Source organism: Pipistrellus hanaki (genome assembly GCF_964339955.1).
Source record: "Pipistrellus hanaki genome assembly, chromosome: 2".
Lineage (NCBI taxonomy): Eukaryota > Metazoa > Chordata > Mammalia > Chiroptera > Vespertilionidae > Pipistrellus > Pipistrellus hanaki.
In genome coordinates this window covers 17,611,567-17,625,723 of record NC_140504.1, presented here as the reverse complement: position 1 = coordinate 17,625,723, position 14,157 = coordinate 17,611,567, and the positions used below count along the sequence as shown (strand labels likewise).

The 14,157-nt window shown below is 37.4% G+C and overlaps 1 protein-coding gene across 1 annotated transcript in view; it reads left to right on the top strand.

The window, feature by feature from the left end:
- Positions 1-5,442, top strand: part of GPR149 (G protein-coupled receptor 149) — a gene marked incomplete at its 5' end in the record, with an annotated part of 45,971 nt that extends 40,529 nt beyond the window's left edge. The window contains one exon of the mRNA XM_084873858.1: positions 4,598-5,442. Within this exon, the coding sequence (XP_084729984.1) occupies positions 4,598-5,170 (573 nt within the window). The 3' untranslated portion in view covers positions 5,171-5,442. The remainder of the gene's footprint in view (positions 1-4,597) is intronic.
- Positions 5,443-14,157: the final 8,715 nt, after the last annotated feature.

Here is a 14,157-nt window from a genome sequence, read left to right as displayed (position 1 = left end):
ACATAAACCTTAAACTAATACTTCTTATGTAAATCTAAATCCAAAACAACTTAAACATTAAATACTTTCATAACCAATAAATTAAAACTGCCAAATCAGCTTTAAGTGAATGTACTATTTTGCTAAAATTAACTTGCCAATTTTGAATTAAGAGTGTAAAGATATGCGTATATATTCAGATCTGTTTCTATATAATCTGTCTCTTTATTTATATAACTCTCAAATGAAGGCCATCATTTTAAATAAGAATATTTCAATATTTGCAGAAAATATATGTATATTTCATATATATGTTACTAATGTGTTACATATACTGATATACACACATATGTTCAGCTATTATAAACATGCATTAAAGAAAAAAAGATGTCACAAAATAATTTTGGTAACAAAATACTTAGTGTGCTATTTTAGAATAATGAGACTTCATACTTGGCAAAACGCTGACACTATGCAACTCTCAAATACCAATTTTAATGAGCTGTAATTTGATAATTCAGTAAAGCTTGTTTGTTCATTTAAATATAAGAGAGTTACAAAAATGTGCATTATGTGGATGTATAAAATCAGACACAAAAAGTTCTTTATCATATTTGCTTTTATATTAATTGATCATCAATGATGCAAGTTGGTATATGGTATAAAGATGTTATGCTGCCAAAACCGGTTTGGCTCAGTGGTAGAGCGTTGGTCTGCGGACTTAAAGGTCCCAGGTTCGATTCTGGTCAAGGGCATGTACATTGGTTGCGGGCACATCCCCAATAGGGGGTGTGCAAGAGGCAGCTTGTTGATGTTTCTCTCTCATCAGCGTTACTAGCTCTCTATCCCTCTCTCCTCTCTGTGAAAAATCAATAATATATATATATATATATTTTAAAAAGATGTTATGCTGTTGGTGATCTAGCAAAGTGCCAATACTGCTGGGCACTGGTAACTCAATTTTCTCATCACATTATTCTTTTTTCGTTTCTTTTTTTTTTTCTTCTTCTTTTTTTTCTCTTTTTTTTTCTTTTTTCTTTTTAAATATATTTTTATTGACTTCAGAGAAGAAGGGAGATGGAGAGAGAGATAGAAAGATCAATGATGAGAGTAATAATTAATTGGCTACCTCCTGTAGGCCCCCCACTGGGGATCAAGCCTGCAACCTGAACATATGCCCTAACTGGGAATTGACCTCCCGGTTCATAGTACAAAACTAAACCACTGAGCCACACTGGTAGGGCACACTTTTCCTTTAAAAAATAGTATACTTCAGTGGACAGCAAACTCATTAGTGAACAGAGCAGCAAACCACGGCTTACAAACCACATGTGGCTCGCAAGCTGCAGTTTGCCGACCACTGGTATACTCCATAGGACTTTGTTTATGCAACATTCTATATCAAAGAGAAAACTTATAAACAATTTTTTTAAGTTCTGATGTAGATTTTTTTTTTTTAATCTTCTTCCAATAAGGTGTAATGTAAGGAAGTTCAGCTTTCAGGTTAACTAGCTTTCAGAATAAAGAAGGCTGCGTGGGCTATTTATAATTCAAATTATTAAATGACAGTCAAATTTTCTGATTATATAAAGTTTGACAATTTTAATTTAAAAAAACTCAGAAATTTCTGACTTTGATAACAAAGGTTTTCTCAGGATGGAAAATCTTTAAGTTGGGCCTTTAACTTATGACTTATTACTCAGAAAGCATAGCTTTTAAAACTGTAAATTTAAAACTATAAATCTTTTCCTTTTTTCTTTTTTAATGTTTATGTATTGATTGGTTTTAGAAAAAAAGAGAAAAGGGAGAGAGAGAGAGAGAGAGAGAGAGAGAGAGAGAGAGAGAGAGAGAGAGAAAGAGAGAGAGAGAGAGATAAATTTATTATTCCATTTATTTATACATTCATTAGTTGCTTCTTCTATGTGCTCTGACCGGAAATCCAATCCACAACCTTGGCATACTGGGATAGCGCTTCAACAAACTGAGCTACCCAGCCAGAGCCTAAGTATTTTCTTGATTCTTAAGATCCATTTCAAATACCACCCTATATGAAATCTTCTACCAGATGTTGTCTTAAACCTCACCGAACTTGGCTCCTATCTCTATTAGACAGATTAAAGTTATATTTTGTTACTTCACATCTATCTCACCCAATTACTTGTGAAGTCTTTGAATCAAGTATAGTAAATCTTTATATATATATAAAATACTAGAGGCCCAGTGCACAAAATTCATGCATAGGTAGGGTCCCTCATGGCTGCTGGCCTGAGCACCTCATTTCCCCCCAGCCACCTGCAGCCACTGCTGCTGGCCCTGCCTCCTGGTCAAACTCCCAGTCAAACTCCCGGCTGAACTCCTGGTCAAGGGGACAATTTGTATACTAGGCTTTTATTATATAGGATATGTATTATATGTACAGTATATAGTATATCTGTACAACCAATTTAAGCTCAGGATAGTGCACATAGTAGGTACTCAGCAAATGTTTAATGAATGAATGTATAAAAAAAAATAAGTCACTTCTTTGCCAAAAGTTGCTGCCACTCAAGCAATGTTCCAATACTGCAGTGAGCCTAAGAATTGTCCTTCTGTTTCTCCTGCTTCAATCAACATCACACATGTGAGGTTGATGAAGTTCTTTGCCTCAGCAGAAGGGTAAACTGATCTTTACAGAGTAAGTTTTCAAAGTTTATGAAGGGACAAGGCCCTCAAGTTAGGTTCCAAGGACTCCTTATAGATAAATAAAGCACAACACTTCTCCATAGGGAAGAACGGAAAGCCTAGTGACATGTCTCACATGTCCTAGGCTGTACTTTTTATGGTCCCCAAATTCAAGGAGTGAGGCATGATGGCACCCCAAATGAAGCTCATGATGCATCCTCCTGTAAAAATTCTCCAAGTAGATGAGAATCCAACCTATTCACCAATAGCAGGACCCTGGTCCTGGACTTTCTCTAGCCACTCTTAGGTCCATATGCAAAGTGCCCAGGGCTAACAGGGCACTCTGGTTTCTTTGCAATAGATTTCCTGGGACACTGGAATTTCAGTGCTATAACTGGGACAGTCACAGACACACTGGGAAGGTTGATCATCCTAAATTGGAAAAACACCATGAGCCTTCATGCTAATTCCCCTACTGGAAAAACACACTTAAGCCAACACTCTTAACACTCTTCAGTTAGTATCTCCAGGCTATATAGGTGACACATGTGTAAAAGTATAGGTTAGCCATCCCACAATCCCTTCTTTTTGAATGAACGAAGGACTATGTCATTTCTTTCTTTTATTTTTAAATATATTTTTATTTTTTACAGAGAGGAAGGTTGAGTGAGAGAGAAACATCAAACAGCTGCCTCCTGCACACCCCCTACTGGGTATGTGCTCACAACCAAGGTACATGCCCTTGACCTTAATTGAACTTGGGACCTTTCAGTTTGCAGGCTGATACTCTAGCCACTGTGCCAAACCAATTGGGTATGTCATTTCTTTAGTTACAGCAATGGATCCCAAGTCTCCACATGCAACAGAATCACCTGGAAGGCTTATTTAAAGTACAGATTGATCAATGATCAATGTTTGTTTGTTTTCTCTCTCTCTCTCTCCCTTCTTCCCTTCCACTCTCTCTAAAAATCAATGGGAAAATATCATCGGGTGAGGATTAACAAAAAAAATCAATTAATTAAATAAATAAAATACAGATTGCTGAGCCCCCACCTTCAGGGTTTCTAATTCAGTAGGTGTGGAGTGGAGCTAAAAAAAATCACATTTCCTACAAGTTACAAGGTGATACTAATATTGCTTGATCTAGAGACCTAGGTTGAGAACCTCTGTTCTAGAAGTTAGTCTCAGAAGACTAACATGTAATCAGAAAAGGAGCCCATGAAAAAAGAATAAAGGTATGAATCAACAATATAAAGTACAGCCTATCATAAAAATTGGTATCTTCTTCATTTCTTAAATATTTCTCAGTGAACAATTTTTTTAAATTAATAAACAAAGTTCTAAATATAATATCGATATAAAAAGGTTTACATTTTTAGGCAAGTTTTTGCAGAGCTATGGGGGAGGGAGTTCTCATTCACTGGGTTTACTTTAATGACTGAGATTTCTCTGCGGAAAAATAAGCATACGGTAGCACATTTTAGTGACACTTGGTTCCTCTTTTGTACCTAACCTGAATCACAGTTTCACAATTATCATTTTCTCTGGCATTCTAAGCATGAAGGGGGCTGGAGGGTAGTTTCAATCTATGCAAATTTCTCAATGTTACTGAATATGTAGCAAAAACATAAAAGCAATTCTAGATTATAGACTGCATTTAATTTTATGCTCATATTCTTCTCTTGAAAACATCTACTGCTGCCCATCAATAGACACATTTTGTTTTCAGCAGTAGAAATATCTCCCATATCTTCAAGGAAAGGTTCCTGACTGCCACATTTAGATGTTGTATTTGACCTAGAACAAACGGAACGATGGCAGAATGTAAAAGGTTTCTAAGGAAATGGGTCTCTAATAGCAAAAAATTATATACCATTTTGATGAATAAAATGACTTTCTAAATGGCCTGACCTCAGAAACTAATTTTCAATAATCACTGTTTTGTTTTTGTCCCCAGCGTTCCGGCGGTGGCCTTGCCATTCCCTTGTGTGCGTTCCAGGGGATGGTGTCCCTCCAGGCCCCTACAGGGAAAACGCTATCTCTTTCTACATATGAGGTGAGCACAGAAGGACAGAAGATAACCCCAGCCTCTAAGAAAATAGAAGTCTACCGATCCAAAAGTGTTGGCCATGAGCCAAACTCAGAAGATTCTCCATCCACATTTGCGGACACTAGTGTGAAAATACATTTGGAGGTTCTTGAAATTTGTGACAATGAAGAGGCCTTGGACACTGTGTCCATCATTAGCAACATCAGCCAGTCCTCCACACAGGTCAGATCTCCTTCCCTACGCTACTCACGGAAAGAAAACAGATTTGTTTCATGTGACTTAGGAGAGACAGCCTCGTATTCTCTCTTTTTACCCACAAGTAATCCTGATGGTAATATCAACATCTCCATCCCAGACACCGTGGAAGCACACAGGCAGAACAGCAAAAGGCAGCATCAAGAGAGGGATGGTTACCAAGAGGAAATCCAGTTGTTAAATCAAGCTTACAGGAAAAGAGAGGAAGAAAGCAAGGGTAGCTAGTGTCTACCCAACTAGTTGTTTAGTACAGGCAAGAATGGTGCCTCACCTTCACACTGCTAACCTAATGCCTTTGTTCTCCGACTATTTGATTTCCTTTTTCATTTGTTGGTTTACATAAGCTTTACAGAAATACTAGTTAATTATTTGTACTGCAAACAGCTGGAAATAGTGCAAACATCTAAGTGCTTTTGATGTGTTGCTTTAATGATCACACACTGGTAATTAAAAGATTTGTTTCTTATCCAAGTTCTAAAAATCTTTTCCAAATCAAACCTTGGCCTAGTTTACTAATGTTCTGCCTATGTTTGTCAACCTCAGAGTAAACAAACAAAAAATTATATAAGCTTAATGAGTATATTGTTCCCATGCACGTTTCTACACATAATGTTGGGCTTTAAACTGCAAGGGGGGAAAAGACATTTAGGGAATGAAAGAAACGTAGCAAATCTCTTGAGTTGTGTTGGAAGAAGCTTGCCGAAATGTGATTAGCAAAGCAAGCTTAGTACAGTTTCAGCTTTAACTTTGCACTGATGTCTTGAAAATATATTCTTGTGTAAAATTGCAAATTAACTTCCCACTTCAAACCACGCATGTCCCTAGTCCGTAAATAGTTGTGTCCTTTGTTTCTATAAAATACAAATTGTTTACTGAAATTTTAAATTTTCTCTCTTTAATATAACAGTATTTCCTTTCCATCTTTTCAGTATGTCAAGACTGCCCTTAAAACAAATACTCTGTTTGTTACAAGTGGAACTGCAAATGATCTTTAACTGAAACATTATTAGGAAAGGTGGTAAATATAAACTTCATCATTTCTAGAATTGATTACTTTATTTGAACGCAAATTGAGGGAAAACTGCCAAATTAATTTCTGTGAAGTACACCCAACTAGACTAACAAAATTTCTGGGTAAAGCAGAGGTAAATCCTCTAAGTCCAAAACAAAAGTGTCTGTTCCTAAAGCTGCAGATTTGACAAACTTTCTTAGCCATTCTTGAAGCACAGAAATTTTTAGTTCAAATGTTATTCCAACTTTAGGTGCTTTTTACTTTCTCAAAGATGTATTTCAAAGCAAAGAAAAAATTCAATATATTTTATTAAATGATTGTTAGGTACATATGTCAAGACTAATGAAAACCAATATTTAAAGAACACAAGAATTTGATTAGAAAACAGTAATATCCTTTTTCCCTTTTGTTTACCCGTCCTCCCCACCCCCACCCCCACTGCCACTGCAATTGTGCCTATGCTGTGGCAGCTAAAAAACAAAAACAAAAACAACCTGGTTGTGTTAACTATTCAATGGATACACTTAAATGCTCTGCTGTATTGACACTATACCAGGATAATTTAGCCCAAAGCCACAACTTGGAAGGCTAATAGGATCACATTAGTAACCCATAACACTTCAAACGCCAAGCCAACAGTGGTTGAATCGACAAAAACTCTCTACAGGGCCTGTGCCTAAGCATGAGTATCTCCTCCTCCCAAGCCTTGATCACAGAGGAGAAGGTTCATCTACATCAGTATAAAATCCACTTACTCTTTAATGTGATTGTGACTGTGAAAATGTGTTTCTGATATAATAAGAAATGATGTAATACCCTTATAGATATCTTGTGCTATATTTAAACATCTTACCCTTGCGTTATTCTATTGTTCTTCTTATTAATAAATATTATATTTCAGATAAGTTGTCTCTTTTCTCTATAATTATATATCTATAGACAAAAACTACTTACCTAATAAAAATATCACCATCTGGTGGTAACTCCTGTAAACTGAAAAGACTTAATCTCTAAAACTCCCTAGTAATAACATAAACACATAATGCATAATCCCAAAGACTTCCAGGAGTTGTGACTGACAGAGGCAACCATGTTGAAGACAGCAAACATCACAGTATTACTCACAATATAATAGAGAGAGAGAGAGAGAGAGAGAGAGAGAGAGAGAGAGAGAGAGAGAGAGGGAGAGAGACCCGGTTTGCATTATTTGGAAGCTTTTCTCAACATGGTTCTGTAGTATTGCATTTCATAAACAGTATCTTAATTTCTCATACTAATCAGCTCCTTCCATTCATTTACTTATTATAATACCAGAGGCCCAGTGCATGGATTCATGCACCAGTGGGATCCCTCAGCTTAGCCTGCAGGGATCAGTAGACCTTATCACCACCACTCACTGGGTTCTAGCCTGCTGTCTGTGTTGATCCCGCACAGCACAAAGTAGTGCATGAAGCAGCAGGTGGCCAGGGAGAAGCCTGAGCCCAGGCTGGGCACTGCACCGTTCCCCCTCATCCTGGCCCGCTGCACCTGCCACAGCTGCAGCTGGGGCATACAGGGGGAGTATCTGTAGGAGAGGTTTGTCCAACACAGCAGTGCTCACCAGCCCTGAGGCCAGCATCTGGCCTCTGTCAATCAGCTGAGCAGTGCTCCAGCTGTAGGAGTGCACTGACCACCAGGAGTTGACCACTAGAGTGAGCATTTGCCCTCTGGTGGTCAGCGAGCATCATAGCTACCAGCCAATCATCTAGTAGTCCAGTCACTTAGGCTTTTAAATATATAGATTGAATGAATGCCTATCATATGCTAGATTTTGTTTTAGGTTGTTAAGATTATAACTGTGAACAAAAACAATCCAAGTATAAGTATGCTGTGTGTTCGAGCCAACTGCAAATTTAGACAATGTAGTCCACACAGAACTTTACACACTTCTGACACCAATTGTGAATTAAGAATGTCCCCAAAACCACTATCAGTCTCAATACTTCACCAAAAAGACTCACAGAACTCACTGAAAACTGTACACTCACAGTTATGGAATATTGCATGGCAAGAATACAGATTAAAATTAACCAAGAGGAGAAGCACACACAGCAGAATCCAGAAAAAGTCTAAATGTGGAGCTTCTGTTGTCCTCTCCACATGGAGTCATGGATAGCATTCCCGACCTCAATGTGTATAACTATATTGTTTGTACAGTGGAAAGAACACCTGGGTAGGATTAATTTCAATCTCTGATTCTGATTCTGACTTTACCATTATTTGACCACACTTAAACTCTTCAGAACTCAGTTTGTTGTAGAGTATATGTTAGAAAGATTAAGGGTGAAGTGAGTCCAGAAAGATTAAATAATCTCTAAAAACTTTTAGCCATTCTAAGATACTAAATGAAGGCTAGACGAAACCTACTGTGATTACATGATTCTCTTCTTCATTCAGGAAGGATATCCTTAATGGATTTGAGCCTTGGAAAGACTTCATATTCTTGGATCAAGAGAACCTCAATGCTCATAAATTTTAGTATTAAGACCAGGAAAAAGACTCTCCAAAGGTAAGTAAGGCAAGAGAAGTTGGTAGTAGGAACAGACATACAGGAGGACAGATCAATTTGAGATAATAAAAAAGTAAAACCATGCCAAAACCGGTTTGGCTCAGTGGATAGAGCATCGGTCTACGGACTGAAAGGTCCCAGGTTCGATTCCGGTCAAGGGCATGTACATTGGTTGCGGGCACATCCCCGGTAGGCGGTGTGCAGGAGGCAGCTGGTCGATGTTTCTCTCTCATCAATGTTTCTAGCTCTCTATCTCTCTCCCTTCCACTCTGTAAAAAATTAAAAAAATTAAAAATTAAAAAAAAGTAAACCTCCTAGAATTCCAGGGGAATGCAAGGTTTCAATGAGTAATTTTTCTCTTTGGCTTGGACATACAAAAATCTATAACCAGAGATTATGTGAATATATATATATTCACATAATCTCTGGTTATAGATATATATATATATATGTATGTGTGTGTGTGTGTGTGTGTGTGTGTACACACATATATGTATATTAAAAACATAGTCTGCTTGTAAAGCTCTAAGCAGGAAATGTGGCAAGCTGAAATGGGAGAAGGAATTCATATTACAAACACATCTTCACTTCTTTCTTCCCCATATGTCCCCCATATTATTCTACAATAATAAGGTCTTCTTGTTCTTTGACTTTCTATGTGCCAGGGATTTCCATTTCTTCATATCACCTTTCTTAAGGCAAGCTCCACTCTGTTGCCTCTCTGGAGTTATAATTGTGTAATGTCTATTGGGGAACTTGGCATAGGGGGATAGGATTAAAATATATCCATTTAGTATCTATAATAATAAAAGTTTAACATACTAATTAGACCAGACGTCCTTCTGGACAACCTTCCAGATGAAGCCGGAGCTGTGAGGGAAGCCCACATCCTGGGTGCCAGAGGGAAGCCAGCGCCAGCAGCAGGGGGAAGGAAGACCTACTCTTGCACAAATTTCGTGCAACAGGCCTCTAGTTTTAAAAATACTTTTCGTAAATAGGTAAATCGAGGTTTTAATTATTGAAAATAGAAAGTTTATAAATCAAGGAGGCATAAGTAATGTGTAGAAACCTAATTTTTGTTAATTTTCATAAGACTGCATTATTTATGAACTATATCAGTAATTATGGTATTTTTTCCTTGGAATTGTATCATTGTTTTTAGTCTTTCTGGTCCTTGAGTTTCTTGGCCTAACTATAGTAAAAGAGGAAAAAAAATAGTACCTGCTTATATTACCTGACATAAAATAAGCACTCATTAAGTGCTACTTATAGTATTAACATTCCTTTTCCTACTTCTGGTTGTAACATGGACAACAGCAGGAGTGCTTCTGATGCAACACAAGAAGTCTGTAAAACTCTCATAATGGTGGTGTAACATGCTTTTGCAGAAGGCCTGAATAAGGACGTATAGCAGATTATATCTTCCAAAGATGGGCACAATATCTCCCATCTTACATGCTTCTCTCAGTGTGATGATCAGTTCTCCTCCCACGGCATGGTGAAGCCTGACTGCCCTTTTACCTGGGTGGACATCTGTAACTGATGCAAATAATACAGTATAGCGGACATGACTTCTGAGGCCAGTTCATCAATATATCAGCCCACTTTGTGACACTTGTTCTTGGAACTCAGCTGCTATTCTGTGAGGACGCTGAAACTATGCCACACATAGAAACCAAATGGAGAGGCTACATGTAGGCGTTCCAGCCCCTAGACAGCCGGGATCCAGCTCCAAACCAACATCGACCACCAGATGTTTGCATGAAGATGTTTGCACATGATTCAGGCCCCCAACTATCATCCCACTGCAGAGAAGAAAGAAGGAGTAAAAAAGGCCTAAGAGAGAGAGCAACTTCATAATTACTTCAAAAAAAATGAGTTGGTAAATTTATAATGTTCCCTCTATTTCCTTATTGCCTAGCAAGAAGGAAATTAAGAGATTAGATCAGTAAGAAACAAATAAAGAACCTCCCCCCTCCACATTTTCTTTGCCCATCTTTGTTATATTTTCAATAAATTTGTGATTTTACTATAAGTTATAGTCAAGAAGAGTCATTCTCTACAAATTCATTTTCATTGTAACCACACTTTTCCAATTTGAGTCTAAAAACATTATTTGAAAAGACACTCTATTGAGTTATATAATAAGTTCTTCCATATCTTTCCTGATATAAGAGAAAAACAAACATTTTCTCCCATTTCCCATACTCACACAGCACATCTTTATATTCTATAGAGGTATAAGATTATTTATATCAGCATATCCCCTTGTCTTCCCACCTCAAGAGGAAGTACGAATCAATTACGATTTACATTTTCTAAGGGAACACTAAAAAAAATCCCCTCCCAGATCTTTAGGAATATTAGACCCATGACAAAGTATACAAGAGTTGTTTCAAAGGGTTTGGGGTAAAGAAGATGAAGAATAAGAGATTCCTGGAGACTGGGAAAGTTGTAATAGTTTTCCACAGTGTTGTGCTTTTGTGTGGCTCACCCTTGTTGCATATCAGAGGTGACTGGACTGGGAGGTGGATGCCTGTGGAAGTTAGATATCAAGCACTGTGGGTTTGAAAACAAGTCAGTGGAGAGGACATTTGAGAGAGACAACATTTAGCCTTCCCAGAGCACACAAATGGCAAAGCACCAGTAAGAGTAGCCATGGAAATTATAATGAACCAACCACACCATTTGTTTTCTGACGTTAGTTAACCTAACAATTCCCGTGGTTCCAACCAAGGCAGAAAAAAACAACAACAAAGGAACAAAAGACACTTTTCTTCTGACCAATATCTTTCTTAAAAAGCACCCTTTTGTGCAGATTTTTACTATAATGACATGTGTGTTAAGTGTCTGCCTAAAGCAACAACTTCAATGAATACCGTACTACATGCTGATGACATCAGGAAAAATTAGTAATTTGCTAATCAACAAACATGAGGTGAAGAGAAATAATACAATTCATCAGCAAAAAGAATTAGCACAACTTCTCTCTGGGGTTTTCATGAGGATTGTGTGAAATATGAACTGTCATTACTTTTCTATTGCTGCTATAATAAATTACAACAAACTCATAATCTAAATACAACTTGCTATTTTACCATTATGTAGCATAGAAATTTTGACAAGGGTCCTCACTGGCATTGTCAGGGTATTCCTTCTGGAGGCCCTAAGAGAGAATCCCTTTATTTTTTTAATTCTACAAGCTATCTGCTATCCTTGGTTCATAGTCCCCCTCCCTCCATTGTTAAATTCAGCAACATTTGGCTGAATCCTCATATTACATCACTATGAACTTCTATTTTGCCTCCCTTTTCCACTTTGAAGGATTCATACCTACTGGGCTCATCCAGATAATCCAGGATGATATCCCCATTTTATGATCAGCTGATTAACAATTTTATTTATTTATTTTAAAAAAATATATATTTGTATTGATTTCAGAGAGGAAGAGAGAGATAGGAACATCAATGATAGGAGAGAATCAATGATTGGCTGTCTTCTGCACGCCCCCACCTGCGGATCAAGCCCACAACCAGGGCATGTGCTCTGATGGGGAATCAAACCATGATCTCCTGGTTCATAGGTTTGCACTCAACCAATGAGCCATGCCAGCCTGGCTGATTGGCAACTTTAAATTCTCTTGGCCATGTAATGTAACACATTCACAGATTCTAGAAATTATGATTGACCATCTTTGGGGGTATTAATTCTGCTGATCACCAATGTGCACCACCTAGCCAACTCCCTAGCAAATGCTAATCAGCCAATAAATGTTAGTTCTTTCCTACACTCCATATTAGCCCTCTCATACTGCCCTAAAAAGTCTCAGTGACATAAACAACAGAAAATTATTTCTCACAATTCTGGGGGCAGGGAAGTCTAACATCAAGATTGATTCCTGGTGAAAGCTCTCTTACTGATTTGGAGACAGCATCTGACTTCACATGAGGAAAGAGTAAGCAAGCTGTCTGTTGTCTTTTTTTATAAGGACACTATTTCTGTCTGATTGGGGTGGGGGAGAGGTCCCAACTTTATGTTCTAATTTAATTACTTCCTTTAGAGGCCACATCTCCAATAGTCATACTGGGTTAGGGCTTCAACATAGGAGTTTCAAGGAAACACATTCAGTCCATCCCACTCTCTTGCCTCAAAGTCCACACTCTTTCTCCCTACCATCTCCAAGATGCCTACCTAATCTTATCTATTGAATAATTCACATATTGTCATATCAGGCATGCCCAATGGGTACTTTAATTAAAACTATTAATTCCTATGGCCTTAATGTTTGCCCCAAACTCCCATATGTATAATCTTAGTCTGTTTTCTCTGCACTTAAATTCATATAACCAACTGCTTTCTAGATATCTCAATTTGTATGTTTCATAGGCTTCTCAAATTCTACATACATTATTTAAACACATTAACTCAACCCTTTCCCCAACCCCCCCAAAAATTCTCCTTGTCCTGTTTCTCATTTCAAGATATGGTACTGCCTCATTTGATAGACTTTCAAATCCTAAACTCGAAAGTCACCTGACTCTTTTTTCCACTTTCAATAAATTATCAAATATTAACAATATTGTCTATTATTTCTTAATTACAATCCTTACCACATCCCATCTTGCTCTGTCATCCCTTCATTCCTCCCTATATCACAGCCTGCTTACTAGTCTTTATCCATTCCTGTTTCCTCTCTTTCTTTCTATTCAAAGGAGTCAAAGTAATCACTCCCCTACTAAAAGTGAACTCTTGCTATTCATGTAGCATATAAGATCCTCCATGATTTATATGCCACATAAGATTTTTTTTTTACCTTATCCATCAGTGTTGAAGTTTCAGTGTAGTTTTCTCACTCTCAAATGCCTTACCATCTTTTTTCACACATATTATTTCCTCCACCTATAATAATCTCTCCCCTCATCATAAGTCTGGTAAAAGTCTACTAATCTAGCAATTCACTACTTAACCTCTCATTCTTTAGAAAGGACTTACCTACTTCCTAAATTAAATTCTTTTTGCTGTAACATTTCATGGCTGTTGGGGAAGAAAAACTTTTCCTCTATCCTCATAGGTTTAGTTTTTTTTTTTTTTGGGGGGGGGCTGCAAATTAAACTGACAACAGACAAATAAGCAAGAGAACAGACAAGATTTAGTCACACCTAAGGGAATTCAAAGAAAAATATGACTCAAGAAAGGAATTAGAACTTGGGGCTTAATGGTATTTTAACAGAGGAAGAAGAGGAAGAAAGGTTCTTAAGGGAAAGCAAAGGACTTTTAGGAAAGAGAAATTGGCTTTATAAGAATAGATGGAAGTTAGGGTAGTTTTTTAGAATGTCTGTTTAGGTGTGGTGCTGACTTATAGCCTCCAGTGGTAGAAATTAGTCTTCCCTGGTCCTCCCCACAGGGAAGGGATTTATAAAAATTGAGTTCTTTAGGAAGGCTCTGCTTTTAGGCAGATAAGCAATTTCAGGAAATCAAATCTATCTGCTCAAAATATGTTTTATGCCACAGAGGCAGTATTCTGTAACCTATCCAGCATAGAGCATTTTCTTTCTTAATTCACTGCACACTAATTTCTTTAGCCTTTATTTTCTTAAGATTGCACAAAATGAAAGCTGATGCCCTACTTCCTTTATTCAATGGGTATCCTCA